The 17,489-nt window shown below is 40.8% G+C and overlaps 1 protein-coding gene across 8 annotated transcripts in view; it reads left to right on the top strand.

The window, feature by feature from the left end:
- The window catches only part of KLHL3 (kelch like family member 3), a 275,618-nt gene that overhangs the window by 227,797 nt on the left and 30,332 nt on the right, over positions 1-17,489 (top strand). For all 8 annotated transcript variants that reach the window (XR_009214256.1, XM_058441229.1, XM_058441228.1 and 5 more), the window contains 2 exons: positions 242-358; positions 4,008-4,157. Coding sequence is in view for 7 of the 8 variants with exons in the window: in XM_058441229.1 (XP_058297212.1) it covers positions 242-358; positions 4,008-4,157 (267 nt within the window). In the remaining variant the exon portion in view is untranslated. The remainder of the gene's footprint in view (positions 1-241; positions 359-4,007; positions 4,158-17,489) is intronic.

The following is a 17,489-nucleotide window of genomic DNA, read 5'->3' as shown; positions in this document are numbered from 1 at the left end:
TGTGTGTGTGTGTGTGTGTGTGTGTGTGTGTGTGTGTGTGTGTGTGTAGAGTGTGTGTGATCACTCTTTGAGGCCAGCACGTAAACAAACCCTTTCTGTTTTTATTTTAAATATGAGTCTCAGATTAATTAAACACCTTTGTGGATGACTCGTAACTTTTTCTCCTTTTTTTTACAGATTGAGGGTTGTTTGAAAGCTTTTGTCTCTTTACTGAAGTTGCCCATGTTGCTTTTCTTTATAGGTGTTTGAAGCTGTGATCTCATGGATCAATTATGAGAAAGAAACCCGTTTAGAGCACATGGCAAAGCTGATGGAACATGTCCGACTTCCTCTCTTACCTAGGGACTACCTAGTCCAAGTGAGTGTTGTATGAAGAGCCAAGCACTTCTGTGTTCACCCAGGCCTCTAGGAATAGCAATGGGCAATCCTGGTTGGATGGAGTAGTTGGGGGGTTTAGTGGGTCTTCTGTATGTGCTGAGGGAACCAGCCCACTGGGTTAAGTGTTAGGTGTTGTGAAGTTTAAGAGCATGGGCTTGAAAATAGGACACTTAGGTTTCAGTCTCTGTTCTGCTGCTTATTAGTTTTGGATTTTTATTTAACCTCTTCAAGCCTCAGTTTTTCTTCCATAGAACAGATAGTAGAGCCCAGCAGGGTTGTTGTGAGGACTAAAGGAGTAGAGTATGCAAGTCAGCTGTTTCTTGTGGAGCCTGGGGTAACAAATGTTCCATGAAAGTTAGCTGTCTTTGTTGAAGAGGACTGAAGCAAGAAGGGTCATGTCCACAATGTTTCTATGTTCCCTTTTTGTCTTAGTTTTAGGCAGCTTGAAGCCAAATTCAAGACTATAAAAACGGTGCCTAGAATACAGAGTACTTCCACTTCCTCTGAAAAGGAAAGAAAAATTAAGAATTATGGGGTTCCCTTATGGTGCCATATGTTTTCTCATTTAATCCTTATAATAACCCTGAGGGGCAAAGATTGTAACTCCTTTTTCACACATGTAGGCCTTGAGGCTTATGGAGGTTGGGATTTATTGGGGGTCACCAGCCTTAGGGAGGCTCAGAATTCAAATCCATGTCAGTCTGGCTCTGAAGTGCATAGTTCTTCCGCTAAGCTAGCCGCCACCATTGATACGCTCTTTTCTGCTTGCCCATTACATGACTTATTTTATATAGTAAATGGCATTAGACACTTTTATAAGCAGAGAATAAACCTTAAAATATATGAACAAAACAAAACATCGAGACAACAGGCTAGCCCTCAGCTGTCTCCAAGGAGTCTCTGGACGAAGGGAAGGTATGATGCAAGGATAAAGAGGAGGTTTAGCAGCCTAGCAGCCCAGCAGCCCAGCTCTTGTTACTTTCCAGCCATATAATACTGGGTACATACTTAACCTTTTTAAACCTCAGTTTTCTTATCTGGCGCTTGCCTTCATAGGATTGTTTGGGGATAAACAATAAAATGAGATAATCCATGTAAGGCCTATAATAGTGTTCAGTGAATGTTACTGATCTTACTCTGTAGTCTTTGTGACCACTGCTGTGATTCTTAGTAGCCGGTGACACAGTATCCTCACGAGCACTTGTAAACTCCTCTGCTGGTAACACTTGTAGATTGCAGGTATGAGGGGTCAGTGAAATGTTCCCTGAATCGCCGTACTTCAGCCTTCTCAGGTGCTGAGGGATATGCTTGCAAGCTCTTAAATGGGGCATGCATGCTACTTTAGGTGGTACCACTGCCACCTGGTGGCAGCTTATCTTTCCTGTAGAAAAGGTCCCCTAAGCAGAGGGAGTGAACCTGCCTGAGCATCCAGTGTCAGTCAAACCTCCCACTGTCCTGTGGGAAGCTGGCTGGAGGTGGAGGAGGTGGAGGAGGCACCTGGACTCCAGTATAGTCTCGCTTCCACAGGGAGGGTTGGTGACCTGGGGACCTGGGTTCCAGAGAAAGCTAAAGTAGCCTTAGAGACTCTTGGTCACAAACTCCATCAGGCATCCACAACTGAAACTTAACAAACATCACCATTAGGAAACAGCTCCTGGGTTATTATGCCAAAGTAGAGTTTAGATCTGGAAAAGAAGGGGGTCGGAGGCAATGGGCATGAGAACTGTTGTGTGGGACTCCTCCCTTTGCCCTTTTTTCAGAAAGGCCTTTTATCAGGCCTTTCAGAGTGAACACCTCTGGAAGAGGATGTTTCATTAACATTCATTTGACTTTGAAACTTCAAATGAGTGTAATTGCTGGGATGGCTGATGGTGGTGGAGGAGGAGGAGGAGGAGGAAGGGAAAGCCCTGGGCAGACCTCCACCAACACTGCCTGACTTCTGGGGAAGGTTTTTTTTTCTTTCACAAAAGGTAGCATTTATTAGGCTTTTACTCAGCATTTTAAAATATTGTACTAAATGTATAATATGTTGTGATAAAATGTGTATAACATAAACTTTGTTATTTTAACCATTTTAAGTGTACAATTTAAAGGCATTCATTACATTCACAATTCAGTACAACCATTACTATAAAGATTTCCAAAACTTTGTCATCACACCAAAAATTGAAACTCTTGTACCCATGAAGCACTAACTTTCCAGGAGAACTTTTAATTCAAGCTGAGTAAGTTCTTCTGGAGAAATAGCTGCTCATTCATTTCTCGTTCCTTCCAAGCTTTTTTAGGCATCCTCTCCCACCCTTTATATTTTGTAATTGACCCTAGAAGTTTATGATTTGTCTCAAGCTGGCTTAGTTCCTTACTGGGAGGGGAAAAAAACCTTCCAAGGAAAACAGTTCTTGGGGACTGTCTCTGGGGAGGGAGGTGGTCAGAGGTACACAGAGGCCTTCTCTTGCCATCCTTTTTTCCCTGCCAGCTCCAATGCTGCCCAGCAGGTGATGGCCCTGGCGATGCTTTCATTCCTAGTGACAGATGGGGACCCAGGAGAGGCTCAGTCATGCCTTGTGCATCACTGACTTGAGGGCTGAGATAATTGAGGTGGGAGGCCCTTCTCATTCTCTGACTGGACTTGAATTCTTCAGGGTCAGAAATTTTGTCTTGTTCATCATTTTCTTCCTGGGGACTAGCACAGGGCTGCCCAACCAGGAGACATCCAATCAGTGTTAGCTGTTGAATGGAATTGATCTTTCCTGCAGTTAGGAATTGATCTTTCCTAACACAAAGCAGCCTCAGAAGGGCACACTACCCATTCCAGATATGACACACAGTGATCTGACCTGGGCCAAAAGGTGGGAATTTGAGAGTTAGAGCACCAGAATGGCTTCATGCTTGGTCTTGCTCATGAAACCGTTAGGCTTACATTTGCTGAGCACCTGCTTAGGTCCTAAGCTCTGGAATAAGAGGTGAAGAAGCCAGAGCCTCAGCTTAGATGGAGTCGTAGGTGAGGTCAATAGGTGGGACTTTGTGCAGGATAATTTTTCTGCTCTGATGTTTTTACTCTGTTAGAAGGAGCCTCACTGGCCTATTTTCTGCCCTGAGACTTTCACTATAAGACAACGAATATGAATCTTTCTCCTTGACAAGTTTATTTTACTCAGTGCCTCCAGAGGTTGGCTGATGGCTCCCACACCCTTTCCTCTTTCCCCTCACTCCTCCTTTCAGATGTCTGTTTACCCTAAACATTATAATGCATTCAAATCAGGAGAAATGTGGTTAGAGGCTTTCAGGATGGCTACTTGTCTTTTTTTTGCATAAACTCATTTAAGCCTCAAAACAAACAAAACTAGTGAGGTTGTAGATACCTTTAATATGCCCATTTTACAGATGAGGAAACTGAGGATCAGAGATGTTAAGTAGTGGATCTGGTCTAATGCCAGAGCTTGATCCCTTATCCCACTGTGCTCTTAAAATGCAGGAGGTGAGCAGTAAGTTGTAACTCTTTGGGTCTGAGATGATGTGGTGAAGGAATGAATGAGTGTGGGAGTGCAGGAATGACTGAGCCCAGGGTGAAAGCTTGGGAAATGTGGCTGAGCTCTGCTCCAGGATCACCTGTGGATTATTACCTCTAGACGGTTGAAGAAGAAGCTTTGATAAAGAATAACAACACCTGTAAAGACTTCCTCATTGAGGCCATGAAATACCATCTGCTCCCTCTGGATCAGAGGCTATTGATTAAGAACCCAAGGACTAAGCCCAGGACTCCAGTCAGCCTTCCCAAGGTAAGCCCCAGCCCAATCGCCGCCAAGAGTCAGGACTGTGCCCTGGGAAAGTGGCCTTCCACTCCTGCCTCCAAGTCTTTCCTCACCCATAGCTGCCCTGCATCTTGGTTGCATTTACAACCTAGGAGATGGAGTCTGCTGGTTCCTCTTGAATCTGCTGGTACCTCTCTCTTCTGGGGTCTTCCTTTCCTAAGAGTTTCAAGGTAACCTCCAGTGTCATCAGGGAAGTTTGAGAATAACTCAGAGCTCCCTCTCACCCCCACCCTGACTTCTCATTTCACACCATGGCTTGTGCTCTATTTCTGTTGGAAGCAGAGGAATGGCTATGTTGGTTTCACTTAGTGATGGCCATAGTAGTCCTCTTTCTAGGCCATTCTTTGAGTCAGAATAGTCCTAGTCTGTTTCTTTCCCCCACTCAGGGAAGGACATAAAGGACAATTAGGGCTGCCACAGAGAAGAAAAGGGGTTCTAAGAAAAGGGACCCTGTCAAATTGAGGAGTTTGACAGGTCATGAAGCAGAGGGAGGAAATGGGAGAAATGAGGATTTGTGAGGGAGCAGCCAGGGAAAGGGAAGGAAGACATAGGAGGGGACCCCATGATCTAGAGACCTAGAGTTTATGGTGTGTGCTGGCTGCTTTGGTTCCCTGTGAGTCTTCTTTCCTCTCTGACCCTCAGGCTCCTTATCTATAGAATGAAGGATGCTCCACTCTATCCCTAAAGTCCTGTCTGGTGTGGCACCAAAGTAGTCGTTTTAGGAGTCTAACATGCTGATGTCTGGGGGAAGGAATCAGTCAACCCAGGAGGAAAGGTGGGAGGAGAGGAGTGGGTCATGTTGTCTCATTGATGACACAGTAGGCAGCACCAGGAAATTATTTAGGCCCTTGCTTTGCCCACCTCCTCCTCTTTCCAGCTGGCTGCCATCCTCCCTGCCTGCTTCTTCCAGGAAGGTTTCACAGTGGCTAGAGGCATGTTGTTTTCCAAGACCAGGGGTTGGAATTCTCTGAGGTTTGCAGGGCCTTCTTTCCCCTCTGCTCCTTGACCTTGGATCATGGGGAATACATTGGTTGCAATGTGAACAAATGTCTTAGTGTCCCAGATAATAATACAAGCAGCTAACCTTTATTGAGTGCTGAGGTTATCACTTGAATATCTTATTTAATCTTTTCAACAACCCTACAAGGTAGAGATAGTTATCCTAGTTTTATAAAGGAGGAAACTGAGGTTCAGAGAAGTTAATTTACTAGCCCAAGGTCAACACAGCTAATATGGTAGAACCAGCATTTGAACTGAGTCTTTATTACTCTCCAAACCTGTTCTCTGAACCCATACCATCCTGCACCTGGCTTCACCTTTGTAAACCTGAGAGTGCATACTTGCGTGTTGGCCTCATGTTGCCTAGTGCAGGTTAGAAGAAGGCACAGCTGCAAGGCAAGGCCTTGGTCTGGCTGGACATTGGTCTTACTGCAGGTTGATGCCTTTTGTTTTGTTTGGTTGAAATATTGCATTGAAACTTCTTCATATTTTTCAAAATGAAAATAACTTAGCTTTCTTTAATTATAGACATATGTGCTTATTGTAGATTATTAAAAGGATACTACAATTTTGAAATTGAGTAAAAGTCACTTGAAATGTCTCCTAGGGTAAAAAATCTGCTATTATTTGGAAAATTTTCTTTCAGACATGTCTCTGTGCACTTTTTCACAGATACAAATGTACAGTGTATTGCTATCCAGGTTGAACTATTTTCCCCCCATGCAGCCATGAGGTACAGATTGCTTTTAATATTATCAGTATAGGTGAAATCAGCATTTAAATTGTAATGGTACATGGTGTTTAATTGTACTTATGCACTATTATGTACATATTATGGACAGTCCTCTACTGATGGGCTTTGCAGTAATTTCCCTTTTTTTTTTTGTATTATAAACATTTCTGTGTCAAGTATCCTTTAAAAGATGGCATCTTGTTTGAGTTCGTGTTTCTTTCATTGGGAGTGAGATTAATCTTGATTTCATATGATTATTGGCATTTGTATTTCTATTTTGGAGAATTCTCTGTTCATGTCCCGGCTCATTTTTCTATTAGATTGTATTTTTTTATTAATATTTTTTATTCCTTTTTTTTTTTTTTTTTCCCTTGAGGCAGTGTCTTGTTCTTCTACTCAGGCCAGAGTGCAGTGGAGTGATCTCAGCTCACTTCAGCTTCCACCTTCCAAGCTCAAGCGATCCTCCCACCTCAGCCTCCCAAGTAGCTGGGACTGCAGGTGTGTGCCACCACACCCAGCTAATTTTTTTTCTTTTAACTTTTTTGTAGAGACAGGTTTTTGCCTATTGCCTAGGCTGGTCTCGAACTCCTGAGCTCAAGCAGTCCACCCCGCTTGGCCTCCCAAAATGCTGGGATTGTAGGTGTGAGCCACTGTGCCTGGCCTTATTTATAGTTTCTAAAGGCTCTTTGTACATTAAAGAGGTTAGGCCTTTGAATGTATGTATTTCAAATATGTTTTTTCTTAGTTTGCAATTTGCCTCTTGTTTATACTAATTTTTTAGTCCAAAAAAACCCCAATTTTTAAGGAGTCAAATTGATCTATCTTTTGCTTTATAGCTTGGGTTTTGTGTCATGTTTAGAAATATTTTCTATACTCTGAAATTGTTTAAATAATGTCCCCATGTTTTCTTCAAGTACCTTTATAATTTTTATTTTACATTTGAATCTTTGATGCACTTGGAATTATTTTTTGTGTGTAAGAAGTGAGGGCAGGGATTCAGTTTTACTGGTATTGCAAATGATGAGCCAGTTGGTCTCAAGTTTATTTTATTCATTAATTCCCCTCTTCCCCCATTGGTTTGAATACTATCTTTATTATGATCTAAATTTCCACAAGCTTCATGTCTTGAGAATGTTGATTCTAAGTGCGCTGCTTTTTATTTAGCCTTTTTACTTCCCTGGGTTTCCAGCTGGTCTTCTGTCTGTGACATTTCCCTTTGGAAACTGGTTCTCATCCTCTATGATATCAGAAGAATGACATCTTTGCCTAAGCTAAGGGAATGGTTCAGCACTGGCCCAACTTTTTCGTGTAGAAACCATACCTAGTGACCTCTCCTTTTCTGGACTCCATGTCTGGCTCTTACCACATATACCCATAAAAAGTTTTAAAATTAAAGCCCAGTTTGTGCCTGAGCCTGGACTAAGCATGCTGAGAGCTGCTCCACCATCACCCCTGTTCCATCCCAGGGATTGAATCTATAGTTGAGAAAGAGGCTACCCCTTGTTTCAGGAGGTCAAAGCCATCCTTCTGTCATCCCTACTCCTTAAGAAACATTTATTTTCTGAATGAAAACATTTAGATTCCTGGGCCTTCTGCAGGCAACTGGAACCATGACTTCCTTAGAATCTGTTAAAGAAAGAAATAAAGAAGACCTCACTACTCTTTGTCTCATTGTTCTCCTGTATTTAATCCTTGAATGATTTAAGGTTATGTTGTCTAACCTACTTCTTAAACTGTACTCTCATCACCATTGTTTAAGCACTTAAATTAGTGAGGGGATCCCCACTGAGGGCTTGAAGAATGAATGGAGTATGCTGAGGGAAACGATCACTTAGGGATTATCAGATCGTGTACTGTCATAATAAATCATCACAGTAATAAGTCTGTACTATTCATATCCCTGCTGAGATTACTCAGAGAGGTTAAGAAATTTGCCCAGTTAAGTACTGGCTAAGTGCAGAGCTGGGGTTTGGTCTGTCTCACTCCAAAGTCCATGCTTTTCCTTTTACACCAAACTGCTTCCTGAGAAACAGCTTTGAGGTTTTGATAGCGGTTTAAAGAGATTATTTTCTTTTAGATTGGTTGAGGTATAATAATTTATATGCAGTAAAATTCACACTTTTTAGAGATACAATGTGATAAGTTTTTACAAATGCACAGTCATGTAACCACCATCCCAATCAAAACATAGAATATTTTAATCACTACAAAAATTTCCCATGTGCTGCTTTGTAGTCAATCCTCTTCTTCTACCCCTAGCCTCTGACAACTACTGATCTGATTTCTGTCCCTATGGTTTTGCCTTTTCTAGAGTGTCATATAAATGGAATCATGCTGTATGTAGTCCTTTGAGCTTGGCTTCTTTTTCTTACCATAATGCATTTGAGATTCATCCCTGTTGTTGCATGTATCAGGAGCTCATTCCTTTTTATCACTAAGTAACATTACATTGTATGGATGGACCATAATTTATTCATTCACCAGTTGGTGGACATTTGGGTATCCAGTTTTTGGCTGTTACAAATAAAGCTGCTGTGATTTCACTTACAGATCTTTGTGTGGACATATGTTTTAATTTCTCTTGGGTAAATACCTAGGAGTAGGATTGCTGGGTTGTATGGTAAGTATATGTTTAACTTTATAAGAAATTGCTAAACTGTTTTTTAAAATGGCTATACTATTATGCATTTCCACCAGCAATATATGAGTTTCAGTTATTCTGCAGTCCTGCTACTACTTGACATTATCTATTTTTAAAAATTTTAGCCATTCTAGTAGGTATGTGGTGGTATCTCACTATGGTTTTAATATGCATCTAATACCTAATCACTATGCTGTTGAGATTTTCTCATGTGCTTATTTGCCACCCATATTTCTTCTTTGGTGAAGTGTCTGTTAAAATATTTTGCCCATTTGAAAAATTGGGTTATTGTTTCCTTATTGAGTTGTAAACATTCATTATATATTCTGGATACAAGTCTTTAATAAGATATATATTGTGCAAATATTTTCTTCCAACCTGTGCCTTATATTTTCATTTTCTTAGCAGTATCTTTGGAAGATAATTTTTTAACTAATTAATTATTATTATTTTTTTGAGACGGAGTCTTGCTCCGTTGCCCAGGCTGGAGTGCAGTGGTGCAATCTCGGCTCACTGCAAGCTCCGCCTCCTGGGTTCACGCCATTCTCCTGCCTCAGCCTTCCAAATAGCTGGGACTACAGGTGCCTGCCACCACGCCCGGCTAATTTTTTTTTTTTTTTTTGTATTTTTAGTAGAGACAGCGTTTCACCGTGTTAGCCAGGATGGTCTCAATCTCCTAACCTTGTGATCTGCTAGCCTCGGCCTCCCAAAGTGCTGGGATTACAGATGTGAGCCACCACGCCCGGCCACTAATTAATTTTTTAATTGACAAAAGTTATATGCATTTATCATGTACAACATGAGGTTTTGAAATATAGATACATTGCGGATGGCTAAATTTAGCTAATTAACATATGTATTACATCATGTACTTATTTTTTTGTGGTAAGAACACTTAAAATCCATTCTCTTAACTATTTTCAAGAATATAATACATTGTTATTAACTATAGTCACCATGTTGTACTATAAATCTCTTGAAGGTATTTCTCCCATCTCACTGAAATTTCATATCATTTGATCAACATCTTCCCAGCCAACCCCTTCCCCTATCCCTTGGTAACCACCATTCTATTCTCTACTTCTAAGAGTTTAACTTTTTTAGATTCCACATATGAGTGAGATTGTATGTTATTTGTCCTTTTGTGCCCTGCTTATTTCACTTAACGTAATGTCCTCCAGGTTCATCCATATTGTCACAGATGACAGGATTTCCTTCTTTTTTAAGGCTAAATAGTATTCTACTAAATATGTATGGCACAGTTTCTTTATGCATTCATCTGTTGATGGACATTTAGCTTGATTCCACATCTTGGCTATTGCAACTAATGCTGCAGTGAACACAAGAGTAGATATCTCTCTGACATACTGATTTCATTTCCTTTGGATATATACCCAATAGTGGGATTGCTGGATTATATGGTAGTTCTATTTTTATTTTTTTGAGCAAGTTCCACACTGTTTTCCATGGTGGCTGTACTGTATTTGGAAGTGCATAAGTTTTTAGTTTTTCAATTTTTTTCTGTGATGGTTTATTTTGTGCTCTGTATAAAAAATCTTTACCTAATTTGAAGTCACAGATTTTCTCCTATACTTTCTTCTAGAAGTTTTAGGTTTTACACTTAGGCCTATGGATCCATTTTGAGAAGTTTTTTTTTGTTGTTGTTCTTAATATGGTTCATGAGGTGAGAGTCTAAGGCTCATTTGTTTTGCATATGAATGTCCAGTTGTTCCACACCATTTATTGGGAAGCTTGTATGTTCTCCATTGAATTACCCTGTTACTTTTGTTATAAACAATTGACTGTATACGTGTTCATCTGTTTCTGGACTCTCTTCTGTTCCATTTTATCTATTTGTCTACCTTTACACCAATACTGTGTTGCCTCGATTACTAGCTTTCTAGTAAGTATTGAAACTAGGTAGTATGAGTCCTCCAGTTTTGTTCTTCAAAGTTGTTTTCATGAGTCTAGGTCCTTTGCATTTCCATTAAATTTCAGAATCAACTTGTCTATCTACAAAAAAGCTTGTAGGGGTTCTGCTTGGAATGGTATTGAATCTCTAGATCAAATGGGGGAACTGCCATCTTAATAATATTAAATCTTTAGATCCATGAACACAGTATAACTCCATTTATGCAGGTCTTCTTTAATTTCTGTCATCAGTGTTTTGTAGTTTTCAGTTTATGCGTCTTACATGTCTTTTGTTAGATCTATCCCTGGGTATTTTATTGTTTTAGATGCTATTGTAAATGTTTTCTTTTGAAATTCCAATTTCTAATTGTTTATTGCTGATAGGTAGAAATGTGATTGATGAGAAAGGTTATTTAATGGGGGAGAGGTCAGGTTGATGATGGCTTCATTGCTTTCTGAACAACAAGGACAGTAGTTTCAGAAGATTACTGAGTAGCCCAGGCTGATGCCTCAGGCAGGCATTTAGGGCTCTCTTCTAGAGTGTTAGCTCCTCCACGCAACTGTAGGTTTCATGGCAGCAGGCATTACTCATCTGTGTCCTTGGCACATGGCCTCAAAGAAATACATTTTTAAAGAAATAACCTCATAGAGACTTAATACTGACCATTTATATTACCCCTCATTTTTTCCTGATGGGCTTATCAGCATTCATACTTGCATTTTCTCATGGCTTTAGTGAGGATTTATACCCTACTTTATATCCTCCTTTGACTACTAATGTAGGTTGACCCTAGAATGTTTGATTCAAGCCTACAAGTCCAAATTTGAATGAATCCAGTTGTCGTTCCTGGGGGATTAGAAGGGTTGTAAGGTTCTTTGTTTCTTTCTTTCTTTTTTTAAAATCTGAAATCCAGCTATAAACAATCATGTATGCATTAATTCATTACTTTTTTTTTTTTTTTGAGATGGAGTTTTGCTCTTGTTGCCCAGGCTGGAGTGCAATGGCATGATCTTGGCTCACTGCAACCTCCGATTCCTGGGTTCAAGCGATTCTCCTGCCTCAGCCTCCCAAGTAGCTGGGATTACAGGCTCCTGCCACCACACCTGGCTACGTTTTTTGTGTTTTTAGTAGAGATGGGGTTTCACCATGTTGGTCAGGCTGGTCTCGAACTCCTGGCCTCTGGTGATCCACCTTCCTCAGCCTCCCAAAGTGCTGGGATTACAGGTGTGAGCCACCGTGCCCTGCCAATTCATTACTTTTTAATTCACTCATGCAACATACTTCCATAGAGAAACCACTAATTGCCAGGCACTGGGGTAAGCACTGGATTCACGAAGGCTGATATGAACTGGTCTCTTCCCCAGGGGACTCCCAGACCGGGAGGAGGGGTAACAGTTGTGAAAGGACAATTGCAATGGAGTGAGTAAATGCCCTCATAGGGGTACAGGTAAAACACTCTGAGAGCACAGAGAGGGGTAAGGAAAGCTTTCTGCAGGAGCTGACAGGAGCTGTGTCTCCAAGGTAAAATGCAAATTGTCTGTGAGAGTGAACATCCAGAAACTGGTTCAGGTGACTGCAGGAGAAAACTGGTTTACACCCTCTGGTGACCACTTAAAATAATTTGTACTTTGCATCTTCTTCCCTGGGTCATTATCCTGGTCATCATCACCGAAGGTATTGATGATGATACAAGTAGTATTGTTTAAATACTAATTACTGAGCAGCTTCTTTGCATTATTAGCCTAAGTATGTAATGCCCATTATCTTATTTTGTCTTTATTACAACTCCGGAGGCTTTAATGTTGGAGAAAACCGAGATTCGGTGAGATTGAGTAAGACTGAGTGACTTGCCCAGGGTTTTACAGCTCTTAAGTGGCAGTGTGAGGACTTGAATCCAGGTCTGGCTGACTCAAAGCCTGGGCTTTTAATCACTACATGATACTAATACCCACAATAATGATAACAGCAGATATCAATTACTGAGCACTTATCATGTCCAAGCCACTGGGCTAAGTGACTTATATTTGTTATCTCTTAGGATTTTCGTAACTGTAATTATCCCCGTTTCGCAGATGAGGAAGTTGGACCTTGGGTTATGTCACCCACTTATTATGCGTTAGTTATCTATTTCTGCATTACAAATTACCCTCTGATGGCTTAACACAATAAACATCTATCATCTCACAGTTTCTGTGGGCAGGAATCCTGGAGTGGCTTAGCTGGGTCCTTTTGGCCCAGGGTCTCTCATACAGTCAAGCTGTTGGTCGGGGTGCAGTTATTTCAGGCTTGTTTGGGGAGGATCTGATTCTAAGCTCACTCATGTGGTTGCTGGCAGGCCTGTTTCTTGCCATGTGGGCCTCTCCATAAGCTGCTTGAGTGTCCTCATGACATGCTGGCTTTCTTCCAGAGAGGGTGATTCTAGAGCAAGAAAATGAGAGCACACATCTAACGCAGAAGCTGTAGTGTTCTTATAACCTAATGTCAAAATCCATGTCCCATCACTTCTGTCTTTTATTTGCTAGATACAAGTCACTAAGTCTAGCTCACACTGACGGGGAGAGGTATTAAGTTCCATGTCTGAGTGTAGTAGTATCACAGAATTTGTGACCCATCTTTAAAGCACAATTAGTAAATGGCTGAGTTGAGGTTTAAGCCTAGGATGACTGGCCCGAGGCCCTGCGCTCTGAACTGTTTTATTATATTGCTTCCAAATGTCACAAAAGCATTATAGCCGAATGCTCCGTTGAAAGAAACCTGATTCCTGCCCTTTGGGGACTTTTAATTTTAAGAAGTCTCTCTGAGAAAGTAAGATAGACATATATGAACAACCAAATAAGTAGAGAAAGAAGAAAAATCAGGAGATAATTGGACTAGTTGGAGAAGCAGGCATAGGAATCCCAAGGGCAGGCTGGTTTGGGCTTTCATAAATTCAGTCCAGATAGGCTTTCTGGCAGAGCAAACTTTGAAAAACAACATGGTGGAGAGAGACCTGCACTATATTCAGTAATTCTCAGCAGTAACTCTGTTTGCCAGCCAAGTCCTTTCCCTGAGAGGAACAGGACTCTGCCTTGAGATAGCTGCAGAGGCTAATAAAGGTGTTTTTCCTGAGCCATATATGCACAGAGCATACTGACACATCCCAGCCGGAACAGCTAACAGCATCATCTTGGCTCCCACACATTCACCGCCCAGCACTTTTCCTGAGGCTGGGTTGCCATGGACAACCCGATTCTGTCTCCCAGCCACTCAGAAGTCTCCTACGTTACCCTGTTCCACAGATGGCAGCAAGGAAATGAGGTTTCAGGAAGATGCAAATGAACCTTTTGGAAATGTACTGAACCTGGCACTTTTCACTGTCATTCCAGTTCAGTTGGCATCTCTATTCAGCTCTTTAAAAATGCTGCTGAAACGCCATTTGGGCTGGAAGTGGGTGGCTTGCTCCTGAGTTGGGCTGTCCTGCTTTCAGTAGATGGTGTTGGAAGAAGCTGTTGATAGGGTGGATGGGATGACCTCTCATTTGGCCCAGGCCCCTTGATGGGCACTGCCCCCTTCCACCTTGGTCCACACCCTGGCAAGCACCCTGGGGTCCTGAAAAAGCCCCATAATCACCCCTAGAATTAGTGGTACTTACCCTCCCTCACAGGTTCATAGTATCCTTTTCTACCTTTCATTGGGAATCTGTTTTTTAGCACCTGCCTTAGAAGCTAATAATGACACTAGTGTTAATCAGATAACATTTAGTGTTTACTATTTATCAAGCATTGTGCTAAGTGCTTCATATCATTTAAGCCTCCTGACACCCATATGGGAAGCATCCTATTATCCTGATATTACAAGTTATGAAAATGAGGCTTAGCAAGGTTAAATGTCTTGCTCATAGCCACACAGCTATACAGCGACTGGGCTGATACTATATTTGGGCCCAGATGTGTCTGATTCCAAAGCCCATTTTTTCCACTCCTCTTCTCTCCCCCTGGGCCTTGCCCTCATATTACCTGGTTCTTAGACCCCCATTTTCTTTGCACCTTGCTATCAGTACTTGCCTAGAGCAACTGTTGCTCAGGAACCTGCTTGGACAAGTCTTCTGGCTCGACCTCGACATGCTCCATCGGATGAATTGTTGGTGTTAGCCCTGCGGCCCCACGCACCAGGGTAAGAGAGACTCTTGCTTCCTGCCCTGGCCCGAGGGACCGACTGGCTGGGCCTGCCTTCTGCCCAGCTCACCGGTCACAGAAGAGAGTTTGGACATGCATTCTACTCTTGCCCGATGAAAAAAGTGTGCAGAGCCCAGATTGTTCCTCTCACCTGAGTAGAAATTTGAATGACCTATGTAGTTCTGAGGCCAGGGCTAGGGTCTTGATCTACACATAGGCTGGAAATCTCTACTCTCTTCATGGATTGTCCCTTTCCCTGGCTAGTCCCTGGCACCTAATGGCTCTCAGACACAGGGTGGTTGTGATTTCAGTGAGGAGGGACCAACATGCCTCCAATCCCACAGTCACGCTGGTGGAATCAGAATCATCTATGTAAACAAGAGAGCATTATATATTTATTTTTAAAAATGTTATGCTGGGAGTAAAATTTCCTTCATAAGGAATCAGGTAGTCTTTTGTATGGGCTCACTGATCTTCCCAAAATAAATGGCTATTTGACTTTCAAAATGACAGTATTTTCCTTGGGAGGTATCTAGTAACCATCCCTGCTACAGTGGAGTTCAGCTCACTCATATTCTGTCAACCAGAGAACCTCCATTCACCAGAACTTCTGCAGCCTTCAACACAGTGACAGTTGAGACTTGGGATCAGAACCCTGAGGCACCCTGCCAAACTCCTAAGAATGCTGCAGTTCACGAGAGTGATTAAATTATGTTCAGTCTAGCATAATTGTTCACCTAGAGCCAGTTCTTTAGTTTGTGATTCGTACGTGACTGATAGTTCTTACTCAGGGTTACCTTGAAAGATAAATGTTAAAAATAGTGATCATTAAATAAGCTGATTTGATTGAGTAATTTCCAATAAAGGCATATTAATCTTAAGTATATTGGGGTTTAGGAGTGTTGGGGAAAGAAAGAAACATGCTTGCTGAACTCCCTGGGCCTGAGTGTTTCTGGAATATAAAATGAGGGCATATAGGAGAGAATGGTTCAAGTCTCTTCCTCTAACATCTTGTGGTCTTCTTAAGTAGCTAGAAGTTTATGATTTCAGAGATGTGATACATGTAGACTGTGGGAAATACTCATATTTGCCTAATTGGTTGCTAACATCAGGTATCCATGGAAACAACTACCATTAGCACTCATGACAGGAAATTTATTCTTTTTACTCTGCATGATCAACACAATAGTGGGTGTAGTGCTCCATGTATGATGGCTTCTTGCAATACCTACCATAAAAATTGGATTTCTTTTGACCCTACTGGGCTGTACTAATTTACATTCCCCCCAGCAGGGTGTAAGAGTTCCTCTTTCTCCACATCCTTGCCAGCAGTTATCTTTTGTCTTTTCTACAGTAGACCTTCTAATTGGAGTGAGGTGATATCTCATTGTGGTTTTCATTTGCATTTCCCAGATGAATAGTGATGTTGAGCATTTTTTTTCATATGCTTGTTGGTCATTCATATATCTTTTTTAGAGAAATATCTATTTAGATCTTTTTGCCCATTTTTGAATCAGATTATCTGTTTTTCTGTTATTTAGTTGTTTTGAGTTCCTTATATATTCTGGGCATTAACACCTTGTCAAATGTGTGCTTTTGGCATATTCGTCGAAAATCACTTGGCTGTAAATGTGTGGATTTATTTCTAGGTTCTCTAATTTATTCCATTGGTCTATGTGTCTGTTTTTATGCCAGTACCATGCCGTTTTAGTTACTCTAGCTTTGCTGTATATTTTGAAGTCAGGTAGCATGATGCCCCCAGCTTTGTTCCTTTTGCTCTGGATTGTTTAGCTATTCAGGATCCTTTGTGGTCCCATATGAGTTTTAGAATTTTTTTTTCCTATTTTTGTGGAGAATGTCGTTGGTAGTTTGATAGGGATTACATTGAATCTGTAGATTGCTTTAGGTAGTATGAGCATTTTAACATTATTAATTATTTCAATCCATGATCATGGGATATCTTTCCATTTATTTGTGTCCTCTTCAATTTCTTTCATCAGTGTTTTATAGTTTTCATTGTAGAGCTCTTTTACCTCCATGGTTAAATTTATTCCTAGTTATTTTATTTTTTTTGTAGCTATTGTTAATGAGTTTTTTTTCTTTATTTCTTTTTCAGATAGTTCACTATTAGTGTATAGGAACACCACTAACTTTTGTATGTTGATTTTGTATCCTGCCACTTTGCCAAATTCATTTATTCATTCTAATAGTTTTTTGGTGGCGTCTTTAGGCTTTTTAATATATAAGATCATATTCTCTGCAAGCAAGTACAGTTTGACTTTCTCCTTTCAATTTGAATGTACTTCATTTCTTTCTCTTGCCTGATTGCTCTGGCTAGGACTTCCAATACTATGTTGGATAAAAGTGGAGAAAGTGGGCATCCTTGTCTTGTTCCAATTCTTAGAGGAAAAGCTTTCAACTTTCCCCTTTCTAGTATGATGTTAGCTGTGGGTTTGTCATATATGGCCTCTATTATGTTGAGTTACATTCCTCCTATTTCTAATTTGTTGAGAGTTTTTATTATGAAGTGATGTTGAGTTTTATCAAATGCTTTTTCTGCATCTATTGGAATGATTATGTGGTTTTTGTCTTTGATTCTGTTAATGTGATGTATCATTTTTATTGATTTGTGTTATGTTGAACCATTCTTGCATCCGTAGGATGAATCCATTTGATCACGGTAAATGATCTTTTCAATGTGCTGTTGAATTTCATTTGCTAGTATTTTGTTGTGGATTTTTGCATCTGTGTTCATCATGGATATTGGTCTATAGTTTTCTTTTTTGTCATGCCCTTGTCTAGTTTGGTATTAGAGTAGTGCTGGCTTCAAAGAATAAATTTGGAACTATTCCCTCCCTTT

The sequence above is a fragment of the Hylobates moloch genome, unplaced genomic scaffold, assembly GCF_009828535.3.
Source record: "Hylobates moloch isolate HMO894 unplaced genomic scaffold, HMol_V3 SCAFFOLD_6, whole genome shotgun sequence".
In the NCBI taxonomy this organism is placed as follows: domain Eukaryota; kingdom Metazoa; phylum Chordata; class Mammalia; order Primates; family Hylobatidae; genus Hylobates; species Hylobates moloch.
This window is presented reverse-complemented; position numbering and strand designations above follow the sequence as displayed.